At 42.8% G+C, this 15,955-nt stretch overlaps 2 protein-coding genes across 4 annotated transcripts; one reads left to right on the top strand and one right to left on the bottom strand.

The window, feature by feature from the left end:
• Positions 1 to 887: 887 nt before the first annotated feature.
• LOC108144647 lies at positions 888 to 2,498 on the top strand. Its single transcript, XM_017269692.2, has 2 exons — positions 888 to 1,815; positions 2,080 to 2,498. The coding sequence occupies exons 1-2, from the start codon at positions 1,719 to 1,721 to the stop codon at positions 2,370 to 2,372; spliced, it is 390 nt and encodes a 129-aa protein (XP_017125181.1). The 5' UTR covers positions 888 to 1,718; the 3' UTR covers positions 2,373 to 2,498.
• On the bottom strand, positions 2,384 to 15,242 carry LOC108144646 (muscarinic acetylcholine receptor DM1). 3 transcript variants are annotated; one of them, XM_017269689.2, is made up of 5 exons: positions 14,416 to 15,242; positions 8,281 to 9,455; positions 7,539 to 7,722; positions 7,297 to 7,484; positions 2,384 to 5,659 (listed from the first exon to the last, which is right to left on the bottom strand). In XM_017269689.2, the coding sequence occupies exons 2-5, from the start codon at positions 9,240 to 9,242 to the stop codon at positions 4,534 to 4,536; spliced, it is 2,460 nt and encodes an 819-aa protein (XP_017125178.1). In that variant the 5' UTR covers positions 9,243 to 9,455; positions 14,416 to 15,242; the 3' UTR covers positions 2,384 to 4,533. The 3 variants fall into 3 exon arrangements, with proteins under 3 accessions (XP_017125178.1, XP_017125177.1, XP_017125180.1); XM_017269688.2 differs by having other exon boundaries at positions 14,420 to 15,242; XM_017269691.2 differs by having other exon boundaries at positions 7,348 to 7,484; positions 14,420 to 15,242.
• Between the last annotated feature and the right edge of the window lie 713 nt (positions 15,243 to 15,955).

Below are 15,955 nucleotides of genomic sequence, written 5' to 3'. Positions count from 1 at the left end.
TACTACCTTACTATACATAGTGTGTATCTGTATCTATGAGTGTGCTTGGGATTAAGCACACTCACAAAAAGAGCGACGGACAATTGCCGTTTGGTATTTAGCCGCTTGATGGATGTGTCCGTGGTGGGTATTGTGCAGTTGATTGATTGACGACATAATCTTATTGACACTTAACCTAATTAAACGTCGCTCATTACTTACTGGCGCAGGTAGTTGGACGGACGGACGTACTCACTCGCCGTCTAGCACCTGTTACCGCTTATGGCCCTCGATTGGGGCTAAGGAGGCCCTCGTCTTCGTCTTCCCATTGATCTTTTTGCGGGCGGAGGGATGAGCGAGGGACGAGTACTTCCGCTTCGGCGCAGGCACTTTGCATGCAGGAGACCCACAAAAGGCCACAAAAGGCGCAACGTGTGGCACATACTAATGGTTGCCACTTGCCAGCCCAAGGCACAATGGAGCATTTCTGTTCGAAATTTAAAACCACACTTGTGACCTAAAGAATGTTTTCTTGTTAAAGCAGCTTGGTTTTTTTATTTCAAATAATAACAGGTCAAGAAGTTCTTGGTTAAAAAACTAAATTTTATCTTTATGTATTTTGCATATACTTACTTTATTAATAGAAATAGCGATTGTTTTCTTTTCATGTTTTTAATACATTTTTATCAACAAATTTGTAAGGTCGTTAATGACAAATGGTAATTGTATATAACAAAACAAAGGTCAATTAAAGTTTAGCAACTTAAAAATAGTTTTTAAATTTCCATTGTTAAAACCCAAAAAGGTTTAAACACATTTACTTAATAACGTTTAAATCCTTAGTTCGTATTTAAAAACTCTTAAAATAAATATAATTTTGGCTAAAAACCATGTCAAATGTGGCCACTGTGCGGTGGTTAAGTGTGGACGACCTGGGCGGTGGATTGGCACGCGCCGCGGTTTCCGTGGGTTTCGCTCTTTCGACTTGGACTTGGACTTGGTCTTCGGCCGGAAGCCGTTGGTTGTTGGTTGTTTGGGCCATGTGGGCATTTATGGCCAAGTGTCGACGGCGGAGACAGAAATCAAACGCAAAGACTAAGCCATCCCACACACGTTTGGCCCCGGTCAAAGTTGAGTGGGTCACTAAACTCGGATATCGACGGTGGTGCTTGCGAATGGAACCGCAATTAGCGTTGATTATGGCCAACAGCGGGTTGATTGACATTCTGTTGGCTAGACCGTGTGCCTTTGTCTGTCCGTGTTTGTCCTGGCTATCGTTGCTTCGTTATTAACCGCACCCACGCAAGGGTCATGTGAATATTGATCCTGCTGCGTTTCGTTCTGCTGTCCTAGCCAGTCGTATGATTATTAATAATGGTCACGCGCGCGGAAAACTTTGCATTGCATTTTTCTCCAGTCAGTTGCCATCGCGTTGGCCTGACAAACGGCCGTGTCCTAGAGTGTCCTGGAGTTTCCTACGGTTACCTACGGAATATCCCAAGAAAATCGATACTAATGAGCCATTAAATGTGGCCCCAGCTGCAGTCGACCGTAGTCTAATGAGCTGAACGGCGGCGGAAATTGAATGTTGGCTCCAACCAAGCTAGTGCAGCAGGAAATCACATCAGCATCGTTTTAAGCCATCTGCCAGCTAAACGGAAACGGAAACGGCAACGGTAAAGGTAGCACTAAAACGGAAGTCTTAGCCGTAATGCCTTGCGCCTGAATGGTTGCATAGCATGGGCTGCTCCAGTTCCAAGTCCGTAGACGCCACCGCAGACGACCGAAAATCAGCCAAGTCAACTACAACTAAAATGGCCAGCAAGAAGGAGTACCGTGAGTTTGGGCTACTAAGGGGTTGTATACAGTTAGAAGCCGACAAAAAACTAAATTTACAGAGAACACTTTAAATTGTTAAAAATGTTTATAAAAAAAATATTTGTCGGTGGAAAAACCTTCATTGGAACTTTCTGTGTGTATTCTTAAATATAGGTACACTTAGAAATTAAAATAAAAATATTTTTGTTTTAAATTCAAACTGCATATAACCCCTTAAACGATTTAATGGAAATTTTTAAGCTTGCAAAACCCGCCTTTTAGCTGCCTCGGAGGCCTTTACCATTCCATTGGATAGCGAAGAAAATCCCGAGATGCCGCTAAATGAGACACTGCGTCAGCCGCCGAAGAGGATTCAGCAGATGATGCAGGAGGCGGCCAGTTCGGAGCCACCCACTTTGGAGGAACTGGAGGACAAGCAGCAAAGGGCCGAGCAAAGGCGTCAGGAGCTGATGCAGCTGAAACTGGAGATCATACAGAAGAATGCTCAAATGCTGATGAGGTCTCCAGAGGAAAATCCTGAAGATAAACAAGAAAATCCCGAAAACCCCGACTAAAACTTAGCTTCTCTTTCATTCACATTTTTTATTGTTAGCTTTAAATTATATATGTATTACTATATATCGTAGTATATTTCCAAACAATTAGATTGTATGCAATTAAATCTGCTCTCATCATCAAAATGCTGTCCATCTGTTCTTCATCCGTAATGCTATATGTCAAACCTTTTCGCTGGTAGTCAAAAAACGTGATCTATTTGTAATCGAGTGTCCGAGATTATGTATGTACGTCTAAAGGCTATATGTTGGTATTACTCTTTGGATTGGCCTTAGTCGGATATATATTGTTTGCAGTATCGCTGTACTATATATGCTTCATTAGGATGTGTGTGCGTGGTTGTAAATCATGTCTTTTGGGTTTGTTGGTTTGGTTGGTTTACTTGCTCTTGTTGCTCTTGACTTTTTCATATTAAACGTCGGATTCCTATATATATGTACTTGTATATATCGTATCGTATCGTTTTAATATAAATATGCGTATTGTGTCACAGACACTACAAATGTCGCTTTGATTTCGGCTTGATTCGCGTCTAGGCCCCCGCCCTGCCCCGCCCCGCAACACTCAGAGAAACGGGGGGAGGGGGCCAACAATTTGTTAATATTTCAATTGGTTACGTTACCTACACACTCATTAAAAATGTTCGCTCCCCCGATCGCATCGAATATATCGTAGTACCTGGATGTCGTTTTCTTTTTTTTTTTTTTGGCTTACACTGTATGTATTTTACTCTCTCATATGCTTTAAATATGCTTGCAGTTTACGTTTAGTTTAGTTACTGGAATTGGTGCACTTCGAAGAAGCATTTTTGGTTTAACAGCTATGAGTTTGTGGTACGATTCGTGGCTGTTGTCCAAAGAGATGGTCCGCCAGTCGATGGATTGGCCACGTTCAGCACAACCTAGTGGGTTATATATTTAAATACTATTCCGTCCCAGTTCCGGTCCCCCAGTTCCCTGCCCCGAATCCGTACTCCTGATCACATGATCGCCTGATCCTTTCTCAACTGGGCCATCTCTTCGACACATTTCCCAAACATATTGCTTGCGTTACTGTGGTTTACTCTTGGTTTTTTTTTAGGCTACCCCTCGTTTCGTCAGTTACAAAAGGTTTGTTCTTAGTTGTTTAACCATGGTGGGTTGCGTTCTTAATACATACAAATAATCGTAATTTTATACATACATATTCAGATATTTTAGCAGGTATGTGTCTACAAATTGATTTGACGCTTTGTTTTTTGGTTTCTACGCACATGTATTGTACACAAAAAAAAAAACCGATTCAAACTATCGAAAACGAGCAGTACAATCACAATATTCCCCCTACGATTAAATACATATCATATCCCCTCCCAAACCTACACAACGAAAATCGGATCGAGAACATAACATATAACGTATAACATATTTGCCACTGGTTGGCCAAGTTGCAACCAGAACTTAATCCTTCCTACTTTGAACTTGTTTTAAAGCTTTTTGGGTTTTTCGCCTCTCTGCCCCTCGCCAACAACTTAAGCTAAACTCATTTGCCATGTGTATAATAATAAATATATAATATAATATATCCTTATATATGTGTATGTGTATGAATTGCAAATCGTAATCCACTATATTTGTATTAAATTCTTTTTGCATCGAGCATGTGCCTACCTAACAGTACGTAAACGCCTAACAAAATGGAATCTCTCGCTTTTCGGGTTCATGACTCATCATGATCATTGGTTAGTGATTTACACTTTGATGGATAGGTGCTGGGAAAGGGTTGCCTTGGGAATTAAGTCTAAAGATACCTAAATGAGATCTTTGGCATGTTTGGAAGCAGTAGGTTGAACTTGAGATCAAGAGATTTAAGCTGATGACTATTCTCTTGCACAATTTAACTGCTAATTTAACTTGTGAAACCATCGAAAACCTCAGTTGTGGCAAACAAGGAAAAGGCAACCCTTCCGCGAATGGTAATGCGTGTATATAGTCGGGGGCTAGACATCAAAAAATCAGTACTGCTTGTCAATATGGGTAATCACTAAGCCTAGTTTTGGTTTTACTGCCGCCCAAAAAATGTTAGCACACAACACTTATTGCAACTACTAGTAGTTAAACCGGTACTCTGGCCAGATCAGATTGGAGTGGGTGATTAAGTGTAAATACAATGTGTACTAGTCTAGTTGTAGACGCCGCGCACCATGCCCTCGCGATTGCGGGTGTGCCACTTGCAGGTGAGGATGCGCACGTAGGTGCGGCGGAAGGTGGCATTGCAGAGGGCATAGCACATGGGATTGATCGTCGAGTTGATGTAGCAGAGGGCGTAGAAGAAGTCCCACAGCTCCGTGGGTATGCAGTCGGAGCAGGTGGTCAGCGGCTTGATCAGCACCAGGATGTTGTACGGTGTCCATGTGATGATGAAGCTCAGCAGGATGGCCGACAACGTTTTGGCCGCCTTCGACTCTTGCCGCTTCTCCTGTGATTTCTTTTTCTTCTTCGCCGCATTGCGGGCATTCATGAGGGCGTGCGCCCCGGCCGCCCCGCCCACTGGCACGCCCCCCTTGCCCAGCTGCTTGGGTATGACCTTGGCGTTGAGCAACCGGGCATCGTGCTGGGCATGGGACATCCTGCGGCCGAGTGGCAGACTGAACTCGGAGTCGCGCGAGGGCAAAGGTCGTCGGGTGGCGACTGAAGGTGCTGCTGCTGCGGCTCCAGATGCCCCTGCTGTGGCATTCGCTGCTGTCGCCGTTGTGGGCCCATCCTCGTGTATCATCTTGATGGAGGGTGCACAGTCGCCTTGCAGGCTCAAGGTTGCGGCAGCAGGTGCTACACCACCCCCGCCGCCGCCATTTGCCGCATTGCTGGATGCCCCATCGGATGGCAGGCGGATGAGTATCGTGTACACCGAATCCTGGCTCACCGAACGCGAGTTAATGCGATTGATCACGGGCAGTGTGCGTGAGTCGCGGTGCGCTGCATTTCCGGCTGTTCCGATTCCGATTCCACTTCCGTTTCCGGCGACGCCACCGCCGCCATTTCCATTTACCGCTCCATTGCCATTATGGTTGTTGCTGTTGTTGTTGTTGTTAATGACGCCATTGCCATTGCCATTGCCATTGCTATTGCCACTGGCATTCACATTCGCCGTGACCGCACCCATTTCCTGCAGCTGTGAAATGGAGGCGAGCGGTGGGCGTGGCAGCGGTGTGGGCGAGACATCCGACAAGAGAATACTGGGCGGACGCACGCCGCTCACACTGCCGCCCATCGAGTAGTTGTCCCGCATCACGTTCATCGAGGTGCATCTGTGCGTGGTACACAAAAAAGAGAGAAGCGAAAGGATGTTGTGGTGGCTGTTGGTAACGCATTTTCAAACACATCAGAGTGGACTGGACCACTCCAAAACAGACACTGACAGGCAAAAACAACAAAACAACTTGGGGGCAAACTCAGGATGCTCGTCTAAATGTGGCACATACACTTTACATACAAAATACATTCATGTGGTCAAGTGCGTTTTGGAATGGAAACAAGTGGCCGGAAATCGCAACTTAAATCGATTACCTAGTCGAATGCCAGTGGCACAAAAATAAATTGGGCCAGTCCAGTACAGCGAAATGCTCATATATCTTTTAAAATGCTTTTTATGGCATTTAGTTATAATTTTCATGAATAAATTTTGGGCTGTCTTAAATGGTGACACATTGCTTCTTCATCGCAAAAACTCATTTTCGCTAATTCAATGGATTGCAGTTTAAATTGCATTTTAGCTAATGTGTTCAACTGTTTATTTTTGCTAATTACTCCCCAGTGAACGATGCGTATAAGTTTTCATTGAGCTCTGTTAAGTTTTTGGGGCTGAATGTGCAAACATCAAAATATAATTTTTGTGGCTCTTGCTAATTGAACCGAAATTGTGGCCATTCAAACAGATGTTTAAGGAAAAGCTTTATTTATGAATTTTAATTTAATTAAATTTAAAAAATTAGCAAAAAAAATTAATAAAACCTATATTCATAAAAATATTTTAAAAGATTATATTTGTTTAGACTTTTTTTTGTCAAATAAACCTATAGAGGTTGCACATAATTTCTCAAAATAAGAAACACTTGTGTAGCCTATTTTATGCATGATTTCATGACATGGAAAATTTATTTTCTGCTAGAAATAACTTTATAACACCCTTGAAACTGCTCTCAAATCTCTAGAGATTTCTGAGGCTCCCAAAACAAAGCCTTTGACATCGGTACACGACTAATGCAGTATCTGCACTTGTGGTGGGTTTTCCTCTGCAGACATTTAACTGCAATCATTGAATTTCACATTCAGAAATTGCTCTTAGCCCGCATGGGAGATTTGCAAGCTAAGCTGAAACTATCACTTGTGCAAATCCAATTTCATGAATTAATTACAGCTATCGGAATCAACAAACTCGGTAGCACAATGGCCACCTCCTTCGGACTGTAAGCCTCAATTAGTTTTCATCCCGATGTGTGCAGTGGTGCAAAGCCTTCCATCTACGTGGATTATTTTAGTGCTGGATGCTACGACTTTGATGGATTTGCGGTGTGTGGAGGGGAGTGGAGGGTAGTGGAGGGGATTAGTATTGGGAAAACGAATGCGAATGGGTTTTTGGTGCATCGTGATGGCCAGTGAAGGATTGCGTGTTGGACACTTTTTACCACTGCCACTTTTCGTTTGTGTGCACTGGCATTGGACGGGAAATCGAAGTAGAAACACATATATAATATGTATATATTTTTGGGTGCGAGTTGTTTGTTTGCTTTTTGCTTTTAACGGAAAAGTGCTCTGGGTGCAATTCCAAATGCGAGTCATACGGAAAAACTTGGGGTGAGAGAGTGAGAGTTTGGTGCGGTGTCGGCTTACGATTGTGTCGAAATATAGACGATTAAAGATCAGAATTTTGATTGTTTTTTACTACCTGGAGACGGAGCTTTGTAAAGGAGTTTCAATTGTTACTGGTGTTGCATACCCTAAATCAGAAGGCTCCTCCTGTTCGTAGGCGAAATCGTCGGAGTCCTCGCGACCGGAGTGCCACCACGCGATGCACCACTCCTTGATGCTGCCGAAGCAGGTGTACGATTTTTTGATTGTATTTGTGCTTTTGATCTGCAAGTCAATGTGATTAATAATCGGTAAATGAATTTGGTTAGCGTATCCTACGCTTGACTTGCGCGAGTGCATCCCATGGTATCCGGAGTCGATGACCATGTTGGTCATGTAGACACTCTCCGCATCCGCCGAACTCTCGGAGCGCGGCCGTCGCCAGGTGTCGTGGTCGTTGCCGCCCATTTGGCCGAAGGCCAGCAGGCCGCCGGAGGCATGGTTCACCACCGTGTTCTCGTCACTGGGAAATTAATAATTAAATTGTTAATATGAATAATAGCTTGTAAACTAAGGCCTATAATTTCTGAGGAACGCAATTAAATCCCCTATGGAATAAGTCGTTCAAAAAACGATTTCTCTTTAGTAAAACATACTCAGCTTAATTATTTTCCTTTTGGTTTTCAGTTATTTAGTTATTTAGTTATTTTAAATGTACAAGGTTTAACATTTTTGTTTATATTTTCATTTGACTTCTTTCGGAATTGATTTTAATATCTGAAAGTTTAATTAAAATGTAAAACATATTTAGATAAAAAACTTAAAGCGTATTCAAATTAAATAGAAACTATTTAAATCGTATATTTTCACTGTTAATTAAAGTATTTAATATTAAATGATGCAATGTAATACGCTTTTTATTTAAAATGATGGTTTAATATTTAATTTAAGTACAAAGTATATTCCTTGAATTAAATAGTCAGATATTTATTTTTACTATTCCATTTTTGTATCCGTGTATCAAGTTCTTATTATCCAGACAATCCTTTAATACTACTTAATTGATGCCTCAGAAACCCACCTGCTGTTCGAGCGCTTGCTGGAGTCCTTCTTGCCCGCCTGCAGGTTGGGCAGGTCCTTCTGCCGCTTCTTCGTCTCGCGCCAGATGCGCCAGTAGAGGAAGCACATGATGGTGACCGGGAAGTAGAAGGCGGCCAGTGCGGTGCCGAACGTGATGTACTGGTTGGTCTCGATGAACTGGATGTAGCACTCGTCCTTGGGCACCGTCCGCTTGCCCTCGATGTACGGCCAGCTGTAGATCCACGGCGGCCAGAGTAGCAAACTGATGCCCCAGGCGGCGCCGATCATCACGGCCGCCCGGTTGGTGGTGCGTTTGGCGCGATATGTAAGCGGTCGGGTCACGCTGAAGTACCGATCGAAGCTGATGATCAGTAGGTTCAGCACAGAGGCATTGGAGGCCAGGTAGTCCAGGGCCAGCCAGGTGTCGCAGACAATGGGACCCAGTGGCCAGTAGCCCAGAATCGTGGTGACCGCGAACAGCGGCATCGATATCGCACCAATGGCAAAATCCGCGATGGCCAGCGAGAACAGGAAATAGTTGCTGATCGTCTGCAGCTGCTTGTCGATCTTGAAGGAGATCATCACCATGACATTGCCCGCCACCGTCACCGTGCTCAGAATCGCCGCCACGAAGCCCATGACCACCATTGAGGCCAGCGAGTAGCGCGGCCCCTTCGTCTCGAAGCCCATGGTGCCGTTCGTCTGGTTGCCATACAGCCCCGCATACGGGTCGTACAGACCGCTGGCCGCCGTCGAGGTGAGGTTCTCCAGGATCGCCGTGAGCAGGGTCGTGCCTGGCGCATATCCTGGCGCATATCCTGCCACGGGACTGCTCGTCGTCGTCGTCGTGCTGGTCGTCGTGGTCGTGGTGGTCGTTGTGCTCGTGGTTACGGTTTTAAACAGCGGCTCCAGTATGCTAGGCGGTCCGTGGGCTGCCAGTGCCAAACTCATAACCGGCTCCATGGCGGATACGTGATTTTATCTGGCTTGCAGCTGTATGGATTACGATTCTCTATATCTTTTGGCTCTCGCTCTTTCTCTCTCTCTCTTCGACTCTCTCTCTCTCTTTCTCTGTTGCTCTCCCTCTATAATTCGCTGGTCGTTCAGTTTGCCTTCATCCGTTGCTTATCCTTTTGGCTGCACCCACGCAAGGCGTTGGCCATTTTTCCACTGGCCCTGCAAGCAATAAAAAAGCGGAATATTAGGTGGGATTACAGAACGGTTCGACCGGAAAACACCCTGAAATAATTACTATGATGGCTCTAGACACTTGTCCTTGGAAAAGATATGAAAATGGGATTTTCCACTTCCTATACAAAACATTTGAACATCTGAAGTAATATAACTTTATATTTAATTTATGTAAGGGTTTTATTATTTAAAGAAAAACATTTATCAATTCTAATATTATTTTTAACGCAATTTATTTAAAATTAATTTTAATTTAATATTAAATACCTATCTTATAATTTACAATATTGCTCTTTTTTTAAGTTTTTATTCCTTAAACACAAAAAACAAAGTTTGAAAAGTACTTTTATTATCATCTTAAAGTAAAATGAAAACTTTACATTTTACCTTTACTGCCTTATAGTTAACCTTTCAAGGGTCTCGTAATTTTTGGAATTTACAGCATTTTGAACGACAGTAATAAACTGCAAATAGATGCTAAACGACAAGCTGTAAAATAGCGCCAAAGAAAATTATTAAATTAATAAAGTAGATGTGGAAATTTACAGACGAGGAAGGACGTTCGCCAAGAGGAACAACTTGCGGTGAAAATAATTACCAAGATGAAGATTTCCTGGCGCGGCACTCGGATGCAGCGATAATTATGATAAGCCAACTTGGGCGGTTAAGCACCGAAATATACTTGAGCTTAGTGTCTACAATCACATTAAGACCTTCAAGCACAAAGCGTAATTGCATGTGGTTGGGTAATGCAGCAATCACGAGTCAGTTGCATACATTTCCACGAATGCCAACGAATCCGCCCAGAACAGCGGATAAGGGCCGTAAAAAGCAGAATGGCGAGATTTATGAGAAACTGTCCACGGCACTGGCCTTTGATATATCTCATCATCCTTTGGGCTTGCCAGGGAATCGTGCTAAAGGAAGCGAAGTAATATATTTACAATGCCAGGGGCCTGACTTGCTTTGTCCCATCTGCAAAATGACATTTTCTGTGTGATTTGTTTTAATGGAAATGAAAACGTGGATGTAAATGTGAATGTGAATGTAAATGTAAATGAAACTGAAAACGGCTTGAATGCGTTTCCTTGGCAGGCCTCAGCCCAGTCACAAGCCACACCCACAACATTTGTTGTTCGTTTGTTCGTTTATTACTGTTGCCAACAATGGTAATGGCAGTGGCAGTGGAGAAAAACGACATAAAAAAGAAGCACAAAATAACAACAGCCAGCAACAGTGCAACAGTCGAGGAAGAACTTGGCTCGAACAAGGAGCATCGAGCTGAGAGCCCCGACACTTTGGCACGGAAATGTTCCAGGCGGCTTCCTCTGACACTTTTCAAAAACTATTGATGTTGTCATTGGCCATATGCCTATACGTGTCTGGAAATGAGGGGGCTTGTTCATTTGGCAGCCATTGTGCGCGGCGACTTTGATTTGGAAAGTTTTTCACTCGAAATGAAAAGTCACGTTACGCATACGCCATGGCTGTCACCTGATTGATAGGCAATGATACGTGGTGAAATGAACGGGCCACAATGAGATGTCCGTGATTGATTCGCATTCAATGGATGCGAAGTTATTGTTCGCTCTGCCATTGTCGTTGGTCAGGGCGTTTTCATACAAATCAGGCCACAAAAGGGTCAGAAAACTAATTTACGTATACGTAATATTTTCTTGGAAAACACATTTAATGTTTAATTACATTGAATTGTTGCAATACTGCAAGTTATTGCAAGAGAAACCAACAGCTGTTTTATTTAGATTGAGTTGTTTTAAGCTAGCAATTAAATCAATTCTGAGAAAAGTAACAAGCTGTTTGTAAAGCCGATTAAATTTGTAATTCTCAGTTCTAACACCTTAATTACATGAATTTTAAGTCCCTGCTCAAAAAATACATTGCCTACTTTTAGGTTGCATGATTACACGCCGACAAATCCACTGCTTGATGCAAATTGCTTTAATTAATAAACCAATTGAAATATCACATTTACATGCTCGAAATTGGCATAACTGAAATGTGCACATTGATGGTTCAATTGACCTTTGTCGAGCTCAATCAATGTATAATTTCCATGGGCTTTGAATTGCTCTTGTTTTAGGCTATTTATGGCATCTCCAATGGATGCCCAATTAAATGCAGCGTTAACCAATAAATCAATCAAAATCCGTCTGTTTATCTCATTGAAAACACGCACACACGTATAAATCAATTGCAAAACAAGCTAACGAACTGGTGGAATCGACGTTACAGATGGAGATGGGCAAAACCAATGGGGCGCCATAAATTGAGCCGACGTATCGTATTGACAACAACAACATTCTCAGTCTCAGTCTCATTTTCATTCTGATTCTCAGCAACAAATGGAGAGGGCAGAACATTTCCAATAAATGAAAAAAAAAAACAAATCGCAGGAGTCGAGTGGTTCGTGTGAGTCGATACTACTTGGTTATCCTTAAAGTGAGAGGTTTGTTTTGTTGTTCAAGACCAAAAGTAGTTGCATCGTTATTTCTCGGCTACGTGATTTTGACTTGGCCACGTCAGCTTATGGGGCATAGCTAGTTATTGGTAATCAGTTGCCCCATTTCCCATTTCCCAACTGCTAGCCGTCCGTCCGCTTTATGTTACATTCAAATTTATCAGGCGACCGCTCCTTTGGCAAGTAATCGAATTGAGTTTCTTGTTGCCGTGCCGTGCCTCGCTTTTTGGCTGCCATAAAAAAAGGATTTATGGATTTATTATCAAATGCGGCGGGCGCAAATACACAAGTAACCATATAACATACGCACACGGACAAAGCAGCCTCAAAAACAGTAACACACACACACACACACTCATATGCGTGAGCAACCTGCGACCCGCGAGGATTTGTTTTGCCATTTATTAGGCTATTTTTATGACACTGCCACGAACTGGTGGAACGCTGAAGTAAACACAGTAAGCAACCGCTAATCAAATCAAGAGGGCTCACGTTTTACTTTTCACCCATGGCAACTATGTCTTTACCCTATAAATTAAGCTCTTAATTAGGTGCACAATTTGCCAATTGTAAATAATAATAAAACCAGTCAATTGGTTGTACAGTGGATAATTGTAAATTATCATTTTGTGAGGTGGCCTCGGCTGATACAGTTCTTAAAATGTAATGTAAAGTGAAATATTGATTAAGGACTTTCATTTGTTAAATTGCTCTTGCCAAATTTAGTGTTTATTTGGCTGGGGCATTTGTAAATTATAATTGGAAAACACATATGATTTCTTAAGTAAATTAGATTTACCAAGAATATAAATTTGTTACTACAATCGCAATATTTTATAATACGGCAAAGCGTTCTACGTAAAACGTTGTCGCAGGAAACTGGAGAAATATTTAATATTCAAGCATTATTTATGATTTTGAACGTTGATGGAAAACTTTTTGGAAATGACATAAATTAATAGGACTTTAGGCTTAAAATAAAGAAAATCAAGTGGACTTTAGGATCTAGTTGTGTATATTTTATATATTTCCTTCTGTATCCAATTTTGACTGTCTGAAAAGTACGTATTTTTGATCAGCTCATCAACAGTCGGCTTAATTTTGCACTGGTTATTCTCGTGCTCGTTCTGGTTCGCTTCTTTTTATGCGGGCTCTGTCAACGCTCACACACACACGCTCACGCCTATTTACACACACCCACTAGCCCACACACACACTTTGGGAAAAGTAAAAGGAACGGAAAGAAAGGCCAGGCCAACTAGCTTGCATACTTTCGAGCGCCCTGTCTTTCACTTGGGCTCTTTTCTCCTTTCTGCTGGCTTATGTTAATTTTTGCGCGAGTTTAATTGCTTGCCACATGGCTGCTGATGCCAAGCGGATGCCGTTAGCCGTTAGCTGTTGGTTGCTCTCTGTTGCCTTTTTTCTGCTGCCTGCTTTTCCTCGGACCGAGCGAGCTTCTTTGCCTGGCTTGTTTGCGGAAATTAAATTGCTGGACTGGCTTTCACCTTATGCTCGGGCTGTCCGCTAAGCATATTGCCATGCGAAATGTGCCCACACAGGGAGAAAAGTGGGCGAAACCGTTTTCATTTTCCCAAGAACTGCTTTACTTTCAAAAAACCGATGGATTTTCGATATAATTTCACTATTCGAAGTTATCTTAAAAATATATATGTTTTTATATATAATATCAAGAAAAATTTTAATTTAATCTATTAAAAAAACCAATATATATTCTAAAATTACCTTTAATCACAATAAAAAAATTACCATATTTAATAATTAAACTAATCTTAAGATTTAAAGGAAACTGGGTATTTTTTTCAATGGAACTATTTAAACTATTTTATAAATCCTTACAAATAAACTCAAATCCATTATAATCCAATTTCATTTCCGGATACAATCAAAGAAACTTTTCAACTTTTTTTTCTACTATTATTAGAATGTTTTATATATTTCACTCTTTGAGACTTTTTTCTCTTTAAAAAAATGACACTTTTATAAGAATTACTTTCCATCCTTTGAATTTTTTTTCAAAGAACGAACTGTTTTTACTACGTCAAGAAACGATTAATGTGGGTTTTTAAATGTTTTTTTTTTTTTGCGCTATGCATTCTTTTGACCATCCTTGGCGATTTTTAAAATTTTAAAAATATTCGCTTCCCCCAAAAGGACTTTTAGCAACTGTTTTTGCTCCGTAAGTGTCTATTTTATGACGCTTTTGAGTGCCTTTTTTCGCTGTGCAGACTTGGGTGAGGTTGTGCGAACTGATGGGCTGGAGGTCGAGGGGGTGGTGTTGCGGGCGGGCGGGCGGCAAGGGCGTTGAGCCGCGCCCCACCGACCTACTCGCACAAAGTTTAATCAAAACGAGAGCACTGGAAACGGAGAAAGCAGCGCTGCCGCTGCCGACGTCGGCCGCGCAGCCAACGCACACACATGCATACAAACACACACACGGACACTTACTTACTTGCGCTCTCTATTTCCCTCTCTCTCTCTCTTGCTTTCGCCGCTTTCTCCTGGCTCTCTGATGCCCTCTTGCTCTAACCTATTGCTTATTTGTGAACGCTCCGCTGTAATGGTGACATCGCTGTTGTTGATGCTGTTGTTGCTTTTGACTTTGTTTTTGTTTTTGTATTTAGTGATGCTGGCGCAGTCGCTGCCTCAGCCGGCGTCGCTGCTTTGGTGTTGGTGTTGCTGTTGCTTTTGCTGTTTCTGTTTCTGTTGATTTTGGCCATTTGCCGCTCCCAAAAGTATGCTTTGTAATTTTTTGTATTGTGCGCGCACATCTTCGGCTTTCTGCTTTCTAGTCCTGCTGCTGCTCCTGCCGCTCGTTCTCCTTCAACTCTGCTTCTGCTTCTGCTCCTGCTCCCCTCCTCCTCCTTCGCTCCTTTCGATCCACTGCCTGCTCAATTCATTTCGCCTTTCGCCAATTTTATTATACACAATGCGAACTGCGACGCCGACGTCGCTGCCGCTGGCTCTGCCTCAGTCGGCGTCTACGCTGCTGCGACAACGCTTTGCGTGCCCAAAGTTTCCACATTTAACATTGTAATCGGGTTTATTTTATATTCGCCATATAGAGACACGACACGCACACACACACGACTCTTAATTATTTAGCTATTATTTATGTATTTAATTATTGCTTGTTGTTGAAAAATTCCCTTGGCTTCGGAGATAGCAATAAATCTAGTTGGGAGCTTTTTGCACGCGTTTTGTTTCTCACTCGGCTTGTGGCTCTAGTTTATTTTTCCAGCGAAAATAGAGAGGCTGTAGCGCACGTTGCTAAATCTCATCCGGGACTGAAGCTGAAAATTTTAGCCAAGGTATATAACGGTACAGAGCCGAAGAGAGAGAGCCAGAGCCGAACAGCAGCAGCCGAGCGGGAGAGAGTGCGAGAGTGGAAGGGGGAGAGCAGGAGAGTACGCGACTTCTTTATGCTGGAATTTGTGTTTGTTGGGCAACATGGCGAGCATCCTTTTACGAACACCCTCGCACAAAGGACATACGGAAAAACGGAATGCGCCAGTGTGCGTTCCGTGTGTGTGTGTGTGTGTGTGTGTGTGTATGTGCAGCCGAAAATGTGCTGCCAGCGGAACTTAATGGATGAATATGAATGAAAACGCCGCAGCAGTCCAACTGAAAGGGGCGGATGGTAGGGGGCGGTAGGGGATGGCAGGGGCATTAGAAGGCAAGGGGAATTCCAGGTGGCGAAGACAAGTCCGCACGAGGCCCACGGGCATTGCTCGAGTGCCATCTTTTGTAGCAGCAACATCTACGACTGCCACATCTGCAACAGCAACACCAACAACAGCAGCAACAGCAACAACACCAAGTGTGGCAGCAACACCAACAACACTGGCAACTTTTCAATGGGACTCCTGGCGAATGAGTGTAGCGCGTTAGTGTGAGTGGCGCTGCGAGGGTGTTCGTGTGAAGTGGAAACGCTGGAAAAGCGCATTCTCACATTTCAATTAAATAATACCACCAGCGTACGGTCACA

The sequence above is a fragment of the Drosophila elegans genome, unplaced genomic scaffold (assembly GCF_018152505.1).
Source record: "Drosophila elegans isolate 14027-0461.03 unplaced genomic scaffold, ASM1815250v1 contig_183, whole genome shotgun sequence".
Classification (NCBI taxonomy): domain Eukaryota; kingdom Metazoa; phylum Arthropoda; class Insecta; order Diptera; family Drosophilidae; genus Drosophila; species Drosophila elegans.
This window is presented reverse-complemented; position numbering and strand designations above follow the sequence as displayed.

Excerpts from the sequence above, each read along its gene's own strand:
- LOC108144646 (XM_017269689.2), bottom strand. The coding sequence starts at position 9,242 with ATGGAGCCGGTTATGAGTTTGGCACTGGCAGCCCACGGACCGCCTAGC. Across the intron at positions 7,723-8,280 it reads AGCAAGCGCTCGAACAGCAG|TGACGAGAACACGGTGGTGA; the intron begins GTGGGTTTCTGA and ends TTAATTTCCCAG. Across the intron at positions 7,485-7,538 it reads TGCACTCGCGCAAGTCAAGC|ATCAAAAGCACAAATACAAT; the intron begins GTAGGATACGCT and ends ATTGACTTGCAG.
- LOC108144647 (XM_017269692.2), top strand. The coding sequence starts at position 1,719 with ATGGGCTGCTCCAGTTCCAAGTCCGTAGACGCCACCGCAGACGACCGA. Across the intron at positions 1,816-2,079 it reads GGCCAGCAAGAAGGAGTACC|CTGCCTCGGAGGCCTTTACC; the intron begins GTGAGTTTGGGC and ends CCCGCCTTTTAG.